Below are 16,495 nucleotides of genomic sequence, written 5' to 3' on the forward strand. Positions count from 1 at the left end.
TAGAAATGATATAGAGTTATTTTTGTTGGGTAGTGTATAAGTCGAATATATGGTACTGATATCCGTACTTGACAGCTAAATTCTGTCGCAATACTTTCAAGGATTTCATTAATGCGTTTGCCTCTTAATCAGTGTTTGCTTCTTAATTATTGCATCTGTCCTTTTCTCTTATTTTGTTTTTTTTTATAGCCAATTAAGTCAAATATTACTCCCTCCGTCCCGCTTAAAATGACACGTTTTCAATTTTAGTTTGTCCCAACTAAGATGACACATTTCCTTTTTTGGTAACTTTCTCTCTCCAATTAATATACTCAACCACTTTTTCTCACTCTTATTAAAATATCCATCTTTCTTTATCTCTCTACTTTAATACTTACACCCATTTTCTCTCTCTCCAATTAAACACTTTAACCAATAACTCCTAAAATCCCGTGCCGGCTAAGCAATGTGTCATCTTAGCCGGGACGGAGGGAGTAGTAATTATTTTCAGTTCATCATCTGTGTACACAATTTTACAACAAACTTTTCCCCAAAATATATTCATAATTTTGTTATACACTATTCTTATGCCGACATTTTACATCAAAAGTGGGGTGTAGAAAGACTCAAAAAAAGTAGTACACGTGAGAATGAAATTGGACTTTCTAAATGGCACAACCTCCATTAATTTCTATGAAAATTATATACTCCCTACGTCCTATTAGAAATGCAACATTTTCCTTTTTGGGTTGTCCCACTAAGAATGAAACGTTTCCTAAAATAGAAACATCACTCTCTCTACTTTTCCCTCTCTCTTACTTTACTCTCTCTTCATTAACTCACAAAACAACACTTACATAAAATCATGTGCCGAAAACCAAATGTTTCATATTTATTGGGATGGAGGGAGTATTAAACCTTTTCAAAGCCGCAAACTCTGAAAAAACAGCTCATAGCACTATTACGGCAAGAATATTCCAAATATAAAAAGGTTATTAATTTAGTGGTCTATGGTGCTTCAGGACTGAAAACGATTAGTCGAATTGTCTATCTCGGAATCTAGTTTTAATGCGGTAGTTGATTGGTCAATTCGTGTGGATCAGCACATCTGCCACCTGGTGTAGCTTTAAGCCAGCGGCAGATTCAAAAATTTTATATCGGGGATATGATAAATAATTTCAGCGACATAAAGATTTAAAATTCAATTTATTCTCTTCTATTATTTCGATTACTTATTTTCTAGTGACTCGTTTTGTTGTGCATAAAAATATATTGTTGTTTTATTTTACTTAAAAAACTTCACTAATTGAGATAGAGGCCCTTAGATATATATACAACTAAGAATTTATTTTAGCTTAAATATTTAAACAAATAAAAAACGATCATATTTTTAAAATAGTTGTATCAAATATGAGCATTAGAAACTATAAATAATACTAAAATTATATCTAACCATACTTTTATTGTGAATAAAACAAATGAGATATATTTGTATTCAAACATTTAACATTCGATTATAATTCGAAACTATAAACAAATAATGAAAATAGAATATAATATAGCGCATGAAGATAGAATATAGTGCAATTGATGAAGATAAAATAGCAAAATCTGCGCTTGCAAAAATCGATCCCGGGTGGATGCTGCGAAAGTTGTGCAGATTACCACTAGGCTATTTACAGATTTTGGGGGTAAAGTCGTCCCCCTCTGTTATGAAGTGGATCCGCCAGTGCTTTGAGCAACAGTAGGAGATTCAAACCCATTATACTACTTCTTTCTCCAAGGAAGATACCTATTCTTGGATAAATATAAAAATTTATACTCCCTCCGTCCCGCTTTAGGAGTCCCGGTTGATCAATTTTGGGTGTCCCGCTTTAGGAGTCCCGGTTGGGAAAAATTAATAAAAAATGCCTACAAAGTGTTAAAAGTGGATCCCAACATCCACTACAATATTTATTTATTACATAATCAAACACTTTTTTCTTAAAACATGTGTCCGACTCAATCGAGACTCCTAAAGCGGGACGGAGGGAGTATATAATTTTATTTTGTGTGTAAAGTAAAGAGAATAAGATAAGAGAGAGGAAATAAAATAGGAATAAAGGAGTTTCTATTTGTAGTAATGAATTATTTTAATTGGAACAAACAAAAAGGAAAATGGGTCATTTTCGGATAAAGAACATAAATAGAGCATACTACTGATATGATAAAATTTCTTAGATCTAATTCAAAGCATTATTTTGAAGTGATCTCAACTTAAAACTATACGTTATTATTATTAATTATCACTGAATTTTTTCACCATACCAATTAGTGTACTATAAAAATTGATTAGGGCACACTGCCAATTGTAAATTGATAGCATTTGTTTCCAAGCAACTACGCATTTTCAAGTAAGTAAACGGATCTATCAATTTACAATACAAGCTTTTAGGCAAGTTTCAGCTGCAACAACCAAAAGAACTACCATACAGATCATTATATGCTATAAATCTAAAGAATGTTCATCAAATGATGTGTTATCACTCGCTGGATCTAAAATATGGGGATTTAAGAGAGCGTAAACGATGAGCTGAATTTCTCGAATTCAATGGTCAAAATGAACTCAAAGATGGGAGCTACGGCACCACAATTTCATTGAGATCGTACAATGAAATAAGAATCTTCAGCAGGAATAAACAAATTTCACTTGTAGGCAGATGCCTTTTAACAAAATGTTTCTGCTTTACTCCGTTTTTGACATTCTCTCTCTCTCTTTGGGCTTATGGAACACAATTAAAATAGTAAAATTTAGAATCTGAAACCTGGATCGACATCCATTGCCCAGGCGAATTTTGCCAGTAAGGACTTGTTAAAAATCTGCACAACATAAAAAGAAACCAACCATTATTGATGGAAAAGGATGAAAAATAGATTGAAGCTAGCAACCCAAAGCTCACCTTCTCAATAGGAACTTCATGGCGTTTGCACCATGCAACGGTGATCCTAGGATCAAGATAGTTGATCTTTGACGTACCCAATGCTACAGTTTTTAGATCCTCTTTCGTATCCTTATCTCTTTCCATTTTTTCAATCTTCGCTGTGGTTTGAGATATCTTTTTCTCCAATCTGAACAACAGTAACATCATAAGCTGCGTGTAGCATGCCATATGCCTAACTAGCCCACAAAGCAAGCCATTTACTTACGAATCAGGATTTAAACTCCTCTTCGACTTCCCATCCGAACTCATCAAAGGGGGCTTCCCCTTTTTGACCCTAGCCAAATTTGTCCTCAATTCTTCCAAAACGCCCTGAATTCACCAGCAATTGAATAGAAAATAGATTTGAGCTTATACAAGAAGGAAAACATCCAACCAGAAGTAGGAAACAAATGTGATACATCAGTCACCAAAAAACAGAGCCCATGCAGAATCCTTCTCCAGGGATGCAGCCTCCGCAATATACCCCCCAAATCTTTTAATATTTCTGATTCACTTTTGTTACTAGCTAATAGATTCATGACATTACCTTTAGTTCATCTATCTTTTCATTCAAACGCGTCATCTGAGCGCTGTGGGACTTTGAGACGGTACGTTGATGATTACAAATGATGGCAACCTAAGCAAGACATGTAGAGAATAAGACATAATAATAGAAGTTCACACAAAAAGAGATAATCAGAATTGAAAATCTTGCCTCCTTGTTTGCATGCTGATAGACAACAACTTTTTCAGCAACTTCTCCCCCTTTTGTCTCCCTGCTCAGCTGTATACAAGGGATCCATGCATTAAGTCATTAACAGATTTGTCAAGAGAAGAATTCAATATTAACTATTAAGAACAAGTATAGGCTGAGGTTTCATTACACTTGAAATAAAGCAAAACTGTTTCCATTGACATGAGGGGCATCAGCATCATGTATCAAATACCATACACTATATGCATGTTTAACAGCACAGTACACATGTCATATTCATTCAGCTGATTTAGTTAGTACTATATGTTACTCATACCAAAAGTAAGAGAATAGCTCTCTGCCAAACAAGAAAAGGTTATACGGCTAAAAGACTCTAAGATAGCTCATATAAATCTGTCATCATAATTTATTTATAACCAACTTCAAATAAAAGTACAAGTTCACATCAACTTTAATTGAAACATAAGAGGAGGGGTTTAATATTACTCTGCTAAAAGTAAAATAAATAAAAAGTACAATAAATAACAAAAAAGATGGGAGTACAAAAGTAGCCAGCAGCTTCTAAAGGCATTGCTCTACTTTTCAGGAAAATTCTTGGTTAGAACTCAAAATGACTCAATGTTGAGAAAATTCTTGAAAACAGATACTTTAGTACAATGTTATCTCTTAAGGCATTCAAATGAATCGTCTGCCATTCTTTCACCTGAGACCCATTCCCATCCCCACAGCATGGCAGGAGAATGAGAAATTAGATATGCTGCACATCAACACTACTTATTAATGAGTAAACATTCCACAGAGAGTAATCAAATTGCATCTTACCATGTCATCCAATGTAATAGATGCATTGTATGTACGGAACACCTTGGCAGTGAGACCAGGCATCAATTCCTTTAGATGAGCATTCAGTTTACTAGTATCTAGTTTGTCAAATATATCATCTCCACCTTTTTTCCCTGGACAAAATACAATATGCATGTAAATATATATACCAATAAGAACCAGAGTCCCATGCATATTATTTTAGTGGACTGTTACTGACTATTCCGAAACTCTTGGATTGCCCTGAACACAGCAACTTCAACCTCGACTTCATTCTGATACCTTATAGAATCTTTACCAAGAAAATCAAACTGCACGTAGGGAATTGCAATTTGTTAATTCAACATAAAACTTTGAGGTTGAGTACTTTGAGGTTGAGTATAGTAAGCAGGGCTAAATTTTCAACTTCCTTTCAAAACCTCAACTTCTTGTACTAATTTAAGGATAACGAAGTTCATATTTTGTAATAATTTTTAATCAGTAGTCATCGTACTAGTGAATCTAATCGAGGAGACTATATAGCAAAGTGAATATGAAAAAGTTGTATCAAAGATGGAAGGGGACCTTCAAGATATTTGGAGGCACTGGTTCCACATTTTCAACTTTTAACGTACAGCAACCTACTGTGTCAGCTTCATCATCATCCTATAACCAAAAAAAGATATTAAAAGCTGTGTAATCCTCATTTAAACTAAAGCATGAGGGAAATTTTAAAATCAGAGAAAAGCTTGGAGACATTACAAGACATCAAGACAAGAGAAAAGAAAATTAAAGAATGATAAAACACAAAAATCTCTTGCAACTTATACCTTCTCATTGCCAGCCCTAAGAGCCAGTTTGTCAATAAGATATGTTGCTACTGCTATCTGTTTCTTAGTAGGATCTTTGCTTGTAAAGTCCTTGGTATATGCTGTGCGGATACCTTGTATATAGTTCTTCATTCGAAAACCACAACATGCAAACAATTAGTACACCAATCTTCACAACCAACAAAAATGACAGGTAAGAAAATTGGACTTGGAGTTTTGAATAACCTTTAATAGCCTGGCTTTCTCATACTTCTCTTTGTCACTTTGACCTTTCAAGGTACTACTTGCAGCAAGAAAAACATATTTGAATTCCTTCGGATTAATGGGGTCGTTCCAGAAAGCTAACCATGTCACTGTGTTATCGTGTCTTATTTCTTTCCAGCTGCCAGTCGTGAAGATTAAAGAGTATTAATTTTAGAAAAGTTCCCACTTGAAGCGGAAAAAAAACTGTTCATTCTATTGGCATTTCAACAAAAAGGAGTCATTAGCAGAACCTTTGGCCAGGGATAGGACACTCAGGAATAGGAGCATCCTTCCCAATATTGATAGTTATGTCACTTGGGCGAATTCTTTTTTTCAATTTCCCCATCTGTATTGATCATCAACAATATAAATATGTAAAAGCTTAAATTATTACACTAACAACAATGCTTTACAGTTAGAAGGAAAACATTAGTGCACCTTTGGGTGCTCACCCCGGCCGCGGAACAATCCAGGTGGTTCAACTCTGAAGTTTCCAACCTGTAAATGGGCACATCAAAAAGATGATCACAAAAAGTTTCAGTATAGTTATAATTTAATAAAGAAAGAAAATGAAGGATCAGTTCTACACCCACAGGGCTCTATGTAAAGATTGTGACGAAGTGTCTTTCAACAGTTTGACTGACCACACTATATGAGTAGAAAATAAGACATTTTCCTTTCTTCCTTAGCATTCAATTTTTTAGTAAACTAGGAAAAGTACGGGAAGGAATCAACAGGAAAACCACACCATGTCTTCCACCCCTTGATATATGGATAATGTAGAAAGTGAAAAGCATAGTCTATTTGAGATGTGCGGTTGGGAAAAGAGATCAAGTATAGATCAAGATAACAAACAATTTATACCTTCTCTTTCACACCATCAACAATGGCCCACATATATTTTTCCTCTTGCTTCAGTTTCTCCTCTTTCAGAGCTTTCTTCTCCTGCCCAGTGAAAAGAAAGCTGAAGTGAAGATTTGGCCATTCATACATAGGATCAAAAACCTCACATGTCCGTCTACAGTTTTAACTTGCTTCAAATCTGTTATTTTCTCTTATGAGGAAAAGAAATGTTTGTAAAACAGTTACGTCAAGAAAAAGATATCATGTCGCCTCAAAAAATTAGAAATAGATAACATGTAAATGTCATGTGACGGCCATGTTTATAGCAAATTAGACACAATTATCAAGAAACAAATAAAGAATAGAATCAGATAGGCTCAATATCAACGATATTTCATATATGAATTATGAAGTCTACAAAATGTAACCCTAGCACACCTCCGTTGTCATCTGTTTCTTCTTCTCCTTTTCACTCTGATGCCAATCATATATTGGAGTGAAATCACAGTGTTCTAAGCTCTGAATAATGTGATTTTTTCCCAAAATCTTCCGCCAGTCATCCATGAAGTTCTCTTTGAACTTAGGCTTATCCATATACTCAGTATCAAGCATCACTGCAAACATTGTCGCCACCTACAAATAGGAGAAATGAAGACATCAATATGATTCCAAGTAACAAAAGCAGTTATACAAGAAATGATTACTGGGGGAAACAGTCTGTCATAAGCGTAGATGCACCAGATAGGGGTGTGTGTGTGTGTGTGTGAGAGAGAGAGAGAGAGAGAGAGCACCTCTTCCTGTTCCGGGGTCAAGTTGACAGGCTTCCCTTTATAGAGAATCTTGACACCGTGAGGTTTGTATGGAGGCGGAAAAATCACACCACTATGGACCAAAGTGGTCCACTTCTGCCCTTCACCAGAGCTAGGAGGAATTCTTGATGACTCAGAATACTTCAACTTTTTAATGGTCTTATTTGGTTTTTTATTGAACTTCTTGGTTATTGGAGTTGTAGGTGTAGTCAATTTTTTGATCGGTGCTGATTTCTTCTCTGCAACAGCTGTCTTCTTTATTCTTTGTGATATTGGAACATCATCTTCATCATCTTCTTCCTTCGTTTCAGCTTTAATGGACGATTCTTTATTTTTATGAAGTGTAGATGTCTCAGATAACTTGGGCCTTTTTAAAGAAGATGTGTCTGAAGGTTCTATACTATCTACAGTTCTCTTCTTCAAAACAGTTGAAGATTTCCTATCTGTTGATGCTGAACCATTTTGACCACATTCTGCCACCAGAGGTTTTTTCTCACCAGATGTAGAAGATCTGTTAGTTGAACCCCCAGCAGCAGCCTTAACTCGAAACTTGGAAGACAAAGGCATTTCATCATCTGAATCTTCTGATTTGGGAATCTTCAATGTTTGACTAAAATTTGAAGCATTAGCCCCTTTATCAGCATTGCCGGAGTTGATCTTTGATCGGCCGGCATGAAGCCTAGCACTAAGTGGTTTATCATCTTCAGAATCTTCTGATTCCTCCTTTGGTCCACGAGTAGATCCACTCAAAGAATTCTCACCTTTAATCTGACGCTTGACAGAGGTTAACTCACCTCTCATTGAAGTGGAAGGTCTAGAATCTACCATGGTAGACTTTACTTCCAATTCCTTGGTAAGAGAATTAGATAATTTTGGGGAAGGTGTCTTAGAAGCAGGGAATATCTTACTCCTTTGAACAGAGTTATTCTGACCATTTTGTGGCCGTACATTTGATGCTGGCCTCCCTGGTTGTTCATCGTGTTTATGAGGTACTGATTTTTTTGTGTCCGAGTTTGATTGGTTTTGCTTTGAAGAAGATGAGCTACTCCTTTTAAAAACTAATGGTCCATCATCGTCATCCATATCATCCATTAGCTTTTGCTTATTACATGCCTCAACAGTCATCAGTGGCTATTACCTACAGATACACCGATGCTATTGTTAACAGCTATATATAGCAATTCTCCAGTCCTTTTTATGTGCATGACTAAATTCTACTTATTTCAAACAGGAGCAATGGAAATAAGACTTGCATCTTTTACAGTTCAACCAGTGAAGCAAGTGGTCTAAACCCAAAACCATGAGTAAAACTGAAAATTTGCTTGTATGTGAAAATATCATACTTATCCCACTAAAAAATACTACATGAAAGTTTAATCTCTAATTCAAAACATACAGATACATTGATCTAAAAAAATGAATATACGTCGTTGATTCAGAAGAAAATGATATTTGCAACATGCAAGATCAAGAAATGACGAGATACACCAAACATTGGAACAAACAGCTACATGCATCAAAAAGATATTCACTATAGATATTCATTTAGCACTTCAATGTAGTTAAGTTTGCTTCATATCAAATTCATCTAAAGCTATGCATGCTACGACCTATGCATAAAATCAAGTCAACCAGCCATTAATCTTGCTATAGATGGAGTCGAGGACAGAAATTCAAATTCACATGTACAGTATAGACCAAAATCTTATCATTCACAAGCACTAGCTTCACTTGTTATGATATAATTTCTTATGAGTAAATGCATCCTCAGGTGAATAACGCTAACGAGAAAAAAGAACCTCAAACATTTTTTCTCCAAAACTTGACTTTGATGATCCACAATAGTCGTCTAAGCCACACACAATCCAAAATCCTCATCAACCAAACCATTAAGGGAGTACTAACTTTAGGTGGTGGAGTAAAATGATAAACACATGTGATAATTTGAAGCATTAGATTATAAAACAAGCTTAAAATTAATAATCCACTTAAGCATGTGGGAAATTAGCTTAAATTGTTTTTATCACCTAAAGTAAATATTCCCTGATTGGATAGAGAGACCTTATGTGTGCTCTTAGTTGATTTCATGCACACATCTTACTATATATCAACTGTTCTAATGAGGATACAGTTCAACTCTTCCACAATGATGGGTATTAAGTTAGGTTGAAAAAGGTTTCCGGATTCTGCCTCAGATGATCAGAGAGTTATAGTAGGCATTTTCATTTCAGTTTATTGAATCCACATTAACTTGGGTCTAACATTCCCAATTTCTGTAATATGGTTTTTCCATAATTAACAGAAACGCAAAACCTAGAAATTGAAAGAAGTGCTACCACCTACATTAACCAAAACTAATAATTGTCGACTAGAATCACCATTATGCACCTGTTCTATAATGCTAAAATGCATTTTAAAGAAAAGAAACAATTTTGTTAACTTTCAATCCAGCTACTACATCCCTAGCTCAACATCCAACAATCAATTACATGCATATATACCATAAAAATGACAATAAACCAAACGGAACCATATCATACGCCAAAACCCCTAACATCAAAACAGAAAACTAGACTATACCCCCAAAATTAATCTAAGAAACAAATGGCACAGATCAAATAGCTAACTTTCCCGACAAAACGAAGCAGCACAAGTGAATGAAATTCAAATATTGAGCTTCTACCTTCCCCCTCTCCGTTGCCCCAATTCGGAGACGTCCAATCACTATTTTGTAACAGTGTTCAAATTCTATGGAAAAGGAGTGATTATTCTTGAGGCGCACGAGTCTTGAAAAAAAGAGGACGGTGGCGTCGGCGTCGGCGGCGGCGAGCAGACTCCGGTGAGCCGGAGGCGGAAAACGAGGGTATGGCGGTTAGGAAATAGATGCGGCGTGAGGTGAAAGAGGCACATATTTTTATTTTCTTTTATTTATTTCTATTCCTATTTCCGGGTTGGGTTTACGGGTGCCCGCCCATATTAATAAGTCCAACGGGCATACTCAAGTCGAATGGATTCCAATATTATCCAATCAATTTATCCACTTCCAAAGAAATCTATATATTTGCTATAAATAGTCACTCTCCAACAATTTATCTTCAAATTTGACAATATAATATATTTAGCAACACAACAAATTATAAAATAAATTATTTGTGCAATTACTTATATCTTGTATGTATATATATGTACCAATGCTAAGAACAAAACAAATCCTAATTTTGTATTAAAATGAAAGATAAATATGAACTTTTAGATTAAATAAAAGTTGATGGTGAGTATGTACAATTTTTGGTTAGTAAAATATTCCGTTCGTCCAAAAAAAATAGAACACAACTATCATTTTTGGCCGTTAACAAAAAAATAGAGCATATTCATTTATGGAAAGTTTTCAACAAATAATAATTCTACACATTATTCCAATAACACTACTTCTCACTTACTTTTTCTTCTTTTCACTTACTTTATCCCTTTTCTCTTATTTTATCAATTCTACATTAAAACTCATGTCATACACAAATTGCTCTATTTTTTGTGGACGAAGGGAGTAGTTTAATTTTAGGGGTAAAATGTTTCGTTTGATAGTTGTATTATATATACATAGTATAATTAAAAATACAGACATTTTACTGACATTACATGTACTGCTACATTATTGCACTTGAGTATGCATTATGACTAAAATTGCTTGCAAATTCAAAAACACTTAGCACATTAAATTTTTTTGACATTATACACATTGAACTCAGAACATCATAACAATATGGAGTAATAAATAGCATTACATTGTAGATCTATATAGAAAGTATGTAAATTACAATTTTTTTGTGCAAAAAATTTTTTCAATTGAAAATTTTGTTGGAATCCTCGTAAAATCACCTTAATTTAATATATGGTATGTGAAACTATAATTGTATCTAGAAAGTTATATAAAGTTTAAGTTTTTAAAGATTTTTTTGAGAATAATAAGGATTTTCAACTATCATATTGATTTTTTAATTTACCCTTACTACATAATACTCCATTTGTCCCACTGAGGATGACTCACTTTCCTTTTTTAGTTTGTCCCAACCAAGATGACTCATTACTAAAATTAGAAACATCTTTATCTCTATTTTATTCCCTCTCTAGTACTTTATTAATCTTCTTTGGGACAGATGGAATAAGTTTGAGCATCTATATTTAACTAGGCTGGTCTGGGTCCGAACTGGGCTAGGTCCGAATCAATAGAAAGAAAATCAGCCTACAATAGTGATGGGTCTGGGCCGTGCTAACCGCCAAGATTCCTGGTCCGGTCTGGGCTGGGCTGGCCCAACCCATTCGATAACTCTACTTATTAACTCGGGTTCGGACCGGTCTAGTTCATTTGACAACTCTACCGATTAACTTTGATATGCATTGGTTATGCTAATTGTATTAAGATCTTTGAGTGAATTGTATTTTACCTTAAACTTAAACAGAGTGAATTGTATCAAGATCTTTGAATGCAACTTTCAAGTTGCAATATATTGTGCTAACGATAGTTTTAAAATGTTTCATGTCTTATTGTGATAAAGAATCTTCATCAATCATCAGACATACAGCATATAATTTGATATTAGTAGTACCATTAGTTCCATGTAGCAATGTTATAAAGGCTTAGTGGCTAAAATTAATTAAATTTCCAAGCATTTTGCTGCCTGATATACTTGACAGTTATTAGCAGCCATAACTAAAGATTACATGTAACTTTTATGTCTCACATATGCGAGATGTGACAGAGCCCATAAAAGAATTGGATTTTGTTAGAATACATTAATTTGGTATAAGACACATTTTTTCTAATTAATTAGCTTTCAATTAATTATTGTATTAATTGGAATGAAAATGGACGATCAATTAGCTATAATATGTTCTCTAAATTATTAGTTGATCACATATATATACATTACATTTCCTTTTCTATAGTAATTCCAATATGGAAAAGAGCGTATATATGTATTTGTTCAAATTAGAGCACATATATATAAATGGCAATGATTACAATTAATATTATAATCAATTAGTATTACAATTAATATTATAATCAATTAGTAATACGATTGATTTAGGAATTATATTCCTATAATTATGATCAATATATTACAATAATAATGCAAAAGAATAGTCCATACTATTATATAGCCTATTTGATGGAAATGGCTTTTAGGGTTTGATAATTAGGGTTTGTCCTCTCTCTGCCTATAAATACAAGTGTGGTGATCCCATCAAATCACACACTTTACAGAGAACACATAAACAAAGGAAAGAGAGAGAAACAAATCCTTGGAGTTGGAGTTGGAGTTGCGCCACTACACCAGAAAAGGTTCAAGGAAATCGTCTCCTCCTTCCTCAATCGCTTCTGCTATGGATCGCCAAGGTATATCTCGATCCTATTATGTTTATGGTTTACGTGAAATACATGTTGTTCAAAGATCTTGCTTTATTTATATTCAATAATATAATCTTGAATATATGATGATAAATAATGTCCAACATTACAAGCATGCATATATAATATATGATACATGATTATATGATTAAAGTCCTTCATCGATGCGACGATGTCTACATGTGATCACATATTATAAATGAAAATGTAAGAAAATTACACAACATATAATTACTTAGTTATTGTAAAGTGACCAGACCATAATTTGTTTATAAATAGTAGAGTTTTTGGTAGAATTCAAGCCAACCAAGCTATTTTGTGACTAAAATAACTCGCAATCGTTATTTCATGAGTTTCAATTCACAATGAACAATCGTAGAAGAATTGCATCTAATAATATTTATACGCATGTGTATTTGTATATAATGTGTTGTTACAAGTTATGCATGATGAATCAACCACCTAAGTGCATGCATCAACCAAAAAGTTAAGCGCAGCCATGTATATTTTTTTATTAATTCTTTAACAATATAACTTCTTGTTGCTCTTATTGTGATGACAAACTACGAGGTTATAATATATTTACCGAACTGAGATCCTAGTGGCGTCAAAGAAAAATTATGATTGATAGTTTAGGAAGAAATTTTAAATAAATATGGGTTTAGTTATGGCTTATGAGAAAAGCGTACGTAATAAGCGTGGTCCATGTTTAAATATTGTTTTTCGTATAAATATATTTTTCTAACCACCAAGCACAATTGCAATATCTCCCAAATTAACTCAAAGATGGCTACATGTTGTGAATATATTAATATGTATGTCTCGTCCGTATCAAGACTAAATAATTATTTGATCCAATGAAATGACATATTATTAAGTTGATAGGTGAAATTCCAACAACCCTTTACAAACCATTAATAGTTGTCAAATTATGAGGTTTAATGCCTTTATTGGACGAGATATAAACAAACAATTTTCATTAGGAAACAACCCACAAAGATGACTAATATCAATTTTTTAGGGTTTGAGGCCTTTCTTGGATGGTTCGTATAGTTTCATTTTGAGTCCAAGGATCATGTGCAAGATTATTTATACTCATTTGGTGTTACAATGAGTATTTTAAGAAGTTAAAGTGATGTTTAGGTTAAGGGTTAAGCTCGTGTTATTTATAAATAATAGATGCATGCAATATGAAGATAAATAGAGCAAGAAAGCAGACCAAATCAACATTGTTAAAGTTTCACGTGAGATTATACTTTTCGCATTTATTCTAAACTTTAAGTGTAACTATATGTACTCCATACGGTATCCAATATATATCTCATATTTGACTGGTGTGGATTTTAAAAAATATTTGACCTTGTGAAGAAATATGAGTAGCTAGATTAAGTTAAGTAGAATGGGAACCTTACTTTTACATATATATTAGTTTTATTATAATTGTGAGTAAAAATGAGGTAGTAGAATGTGAGTTTATTTACTAAAAATAGTAAAAAATAAAATGGGACATTAATTGGGGATCATTTAAAGAAATATGAGATATATTCATTATAGGGTTAGTAATTTAGACATTAAACTATAATGAAAATAATTTTATTCAGTTGCAATTAATTATGATTATTTACATTAAACTTATTTTATAATTTTCTTATAGAAATTGATTTGATGTCGTCATCAATAATAAGCTAGAAGTATAAAAGCTTAAGAAAGAATGTTTACTGGTTAATATACAAAATAAGATAAACACTTCATGTGTTAATACCCACAACTACCACACGCCAGTTTTTTTTCGATGCAACAAATAACCTTTTTTTAGCAAAAAGATGCGACATTTAGTAAGATCGAGTTATGTATAAAGTTATTACCGCTATTCGTGAAAAATCATAAAAATTACCCTAAATAACTCGTAAGAATGTTACTTGTGCTAGTCCATATTTTTTTTATAGTATATCATATTCACCTAGTTAATTAAATGAAGTTTTACTAATTAATTGGTAATATTATGTTGAATATAAATGACGTACGTTTAACTTCGTTGTTTGATCTACCATTTCCCCCCATCTTTAGATATATATACCATTCATAATCGGAAATAGATTTGTAAGTGTACATGTACAACTAGTTTAGAAAAAATTCATAAAAATATTATGAAGAAAGACTAAAATTCTAACGCTCCACTTTTCGAACCCTAACTTTCGAGTCATAAAATTTTTGCATTAAATGCTTTTAATTCTATGAAGTATGAGGATTGAATGATGAGTGATTTAATTGCATGATTTATTTATGACCTAGTTGTGTTGTGGAGTTGAGATTTATTTGAATAGTAAAAAATGTTGAGTATATGACGTGACTGTTGAATAGTCAAAGATGTGGAATATATGACGTGGCCGTTGAAAGGTCAATGTGTTGAGAATATGAGGTGAAAGTGGAAATGGTTGAAATTGTGACGTGATTGTGTAAATATTTTGATGCGGAGTGAAATATATTGTGGTGAATTATTCCCTAAGGATGAGTGAGATTAAATAGGATCTTCATAAATATCATACACATTTTATTTAGAATTTTCGACCCCCATGCTTTATTGGAGAGGAATCCTATTTTTCTTGGATTTAATTAAGTGCTTGAGATATTTATCCAAATTAAATCCAAAGTCCGATTATTTCTTATTTTCTCCATGAGAAAATCGACCCCTATGCTTATACATGGAGATTTTTGAAAATCTCATATTTATGGGAGAAGGAATTATTTTATTATATTATTTGATCCCCTCATTTATTCCCTCCCACGAATATATTCAAATATCCTAGCATCTTACCATATCTAAGGAGATCTTGCCATATCCTATTTTAATTAAGATTTGAAATTGATTCCTTGTGGAGGAAGCATAATTCACGCCACTTCCCTATTTTATTTGGAAAAATTATTATTTTTATTCTGCTCCGTGATATTTTATTCTACTCCGTGAAATACCAAATTAAATCATATGCTAACTAAATAGCATACAATTCGAACCCTCCCCTTATTTCTCTCAAAATTAACGCCAACTCCTCCTCATATCTCCTCAAATCTTTTTATTTATTTAATTATGGGAGTATATTCTTGAACTCTATAAATAAGAGAGAAAACCCTAACTCTAGAATCAAAGATCACGCCTACTCTCTCTCCCTCACGCCGTCTCCCACTCTCTCTCAAATTTTCTTCTATTTTCCTCCATGATTTCTTCATCTTTTGAGAAGAATTCAAGTTGAAGCCTCAAGAATTATTGAAGAATCAAGATTTTACTTTGTTTCTACCGATCGTTTTATTCAAGAAGAGGTATTTTGATCTATCATTTCTCATCTAGCCGATTGATCGGTGTTCTTGAACCCTTATGCATATAGATTGAGTGAAAAGGGGAAACAATTGATGAATATGAAGTGATATGCGTGTGTGCATCGGTATGCGTGCGTGTGTGTTTGTGTGTGTGCGTGTGAGATGTGTTGAAGAACACTCATACGAGACATGTTTTGATGATAGATCTGTAGTTGTGGTGCGAATAAAATTGATATGATGAGCATGTCTTGATTTTTGAATGATAATATAAAACTAATCGATGGGAAAAAGGGAAAACGTTGGGAACATTCATGATTTTGAGTAGATGATTGAGACTTACTTTTGATAAACATAATTTAAAGGTGATAACTCGCGCTCTCGGCGTGATAGCAAGGGGAAGAGCGTACTTGAGATCTAAGGAGTCGAGATGGACTTTATTTACTAAACTCTTTTATTTCCAAAATAATGATTATGGTGTTATAAGGGTGGTTTAAAACGTTATGCCAAGCCTATGATTGTTTTGATGATGTTGTGTGCCTGATGCCTAGTTTGTGAGTTCGCTCCATTAGGCTATAGGGCTATATAAACGAATTCGG

General features: G+C 33.5%; 1 protein-coding gene across 2 annotated transcripts; it reads right to left on the reverse strand.

Annotated features, from left to right (window-relative positions):
* Window positions 1–2,579: 2,579 nt before the first annotated feature.
* On the reverse strand, window positions 2,580–10,109 carry LOC125188317 (DNA topoisomerase 1-like). 2 transcript variants are annotated; one of them, XM_048085094.2, is made up of 16 exons: window positions 9,864–10,107; window positions 7,163–8,318; window positions 6,810–7,004; window positions 6,393–6,473; window positions 5,967–6,026; window positions 5,780–5,874; window positions 5,511–5,667; window positions 5,286–5,411; window positions 5,041–5,121; window positions 4,697–4,787; window positions 4,477–4,610; window positions 3,655–3,723; window positions 3,487–3,576; window positions 3,166–3,269; window positions 2,919–3,087; window positions 2,580–2,838 (listed from the first exon to the last, which is right to left on the reverse strand). In XM_048085094.2, the coding sequence occupies exons 2-16, from the start codon at window positions 8,303–8,305 to the stop codon at window positions 2,770–2,772; spliced, it is 2,664 nt and encodes an 887-aa protein (XP_047941051.1). In that variant the 5' UTR covers window positions 8,306–8,318; window positions 9,864–10,107; the 3' UTR covers window positions 2,580–2,769. The 2 variants fall into 2 exon arrangements, with proteins under 2 accessions (XP_047941051.1, XP_047941052.1); XM_048085095.2 differs by lacking the exons at window positions 2,580–2,838; window positions 2,919–3,087; window positions 3,166–3,269; window positions 3,487–3,576; window positions 3,655–3,723 and adding an exon at window positions 3,746–4,411 and having other exon boundaries at window positions 9,864–10,109.
* Between the last annotated feature and the right edge of the window lie 6,386 nt (window positions 10,110–16,495).

The sequence above is a fragment of the Salvia hispanica genome, chromosome 5 (genome assembly GCF_029641045.1).
Source record: "Salvia hispanica isolate PSC_SH4W2 chromosome 5, Shi_PSC_v1, whole genome shotgun sequence".
Taxonomy (NCBI): domain Eukaryota; kingdom Viridiplantae; phylum Streptophyta; class Magnoliopsida; order Lamiales; family Lamiaceae; genus Salvia; species Salvia hispanica.

Excerpts from the sequence above, each read along its gene's own strand:
- LOC125188317 (XM_048085094.2), bottom strand. The coding sequence starts at position 8,305 with ATGACTGTTGAGGCATGTAATAAGCAAAAGCTAATGGATGATATGGAT. Across the intron at positions 5,668-5,779 it reads TGTCCTATCCCTGGCCAAAG|CTGGAAAGAAATAAGACACG; the intron begins GTTCTGCTAATG and ends CACGACTGGCAG. Across the intron at positions 2,839-2,918 it reads ATGAAGTTCCTATTGAGAAG|ATTTTTAACAAGTCCTTACT; the intron begins GTGAGCTTTGGG and ends TATGTTGTGCAG.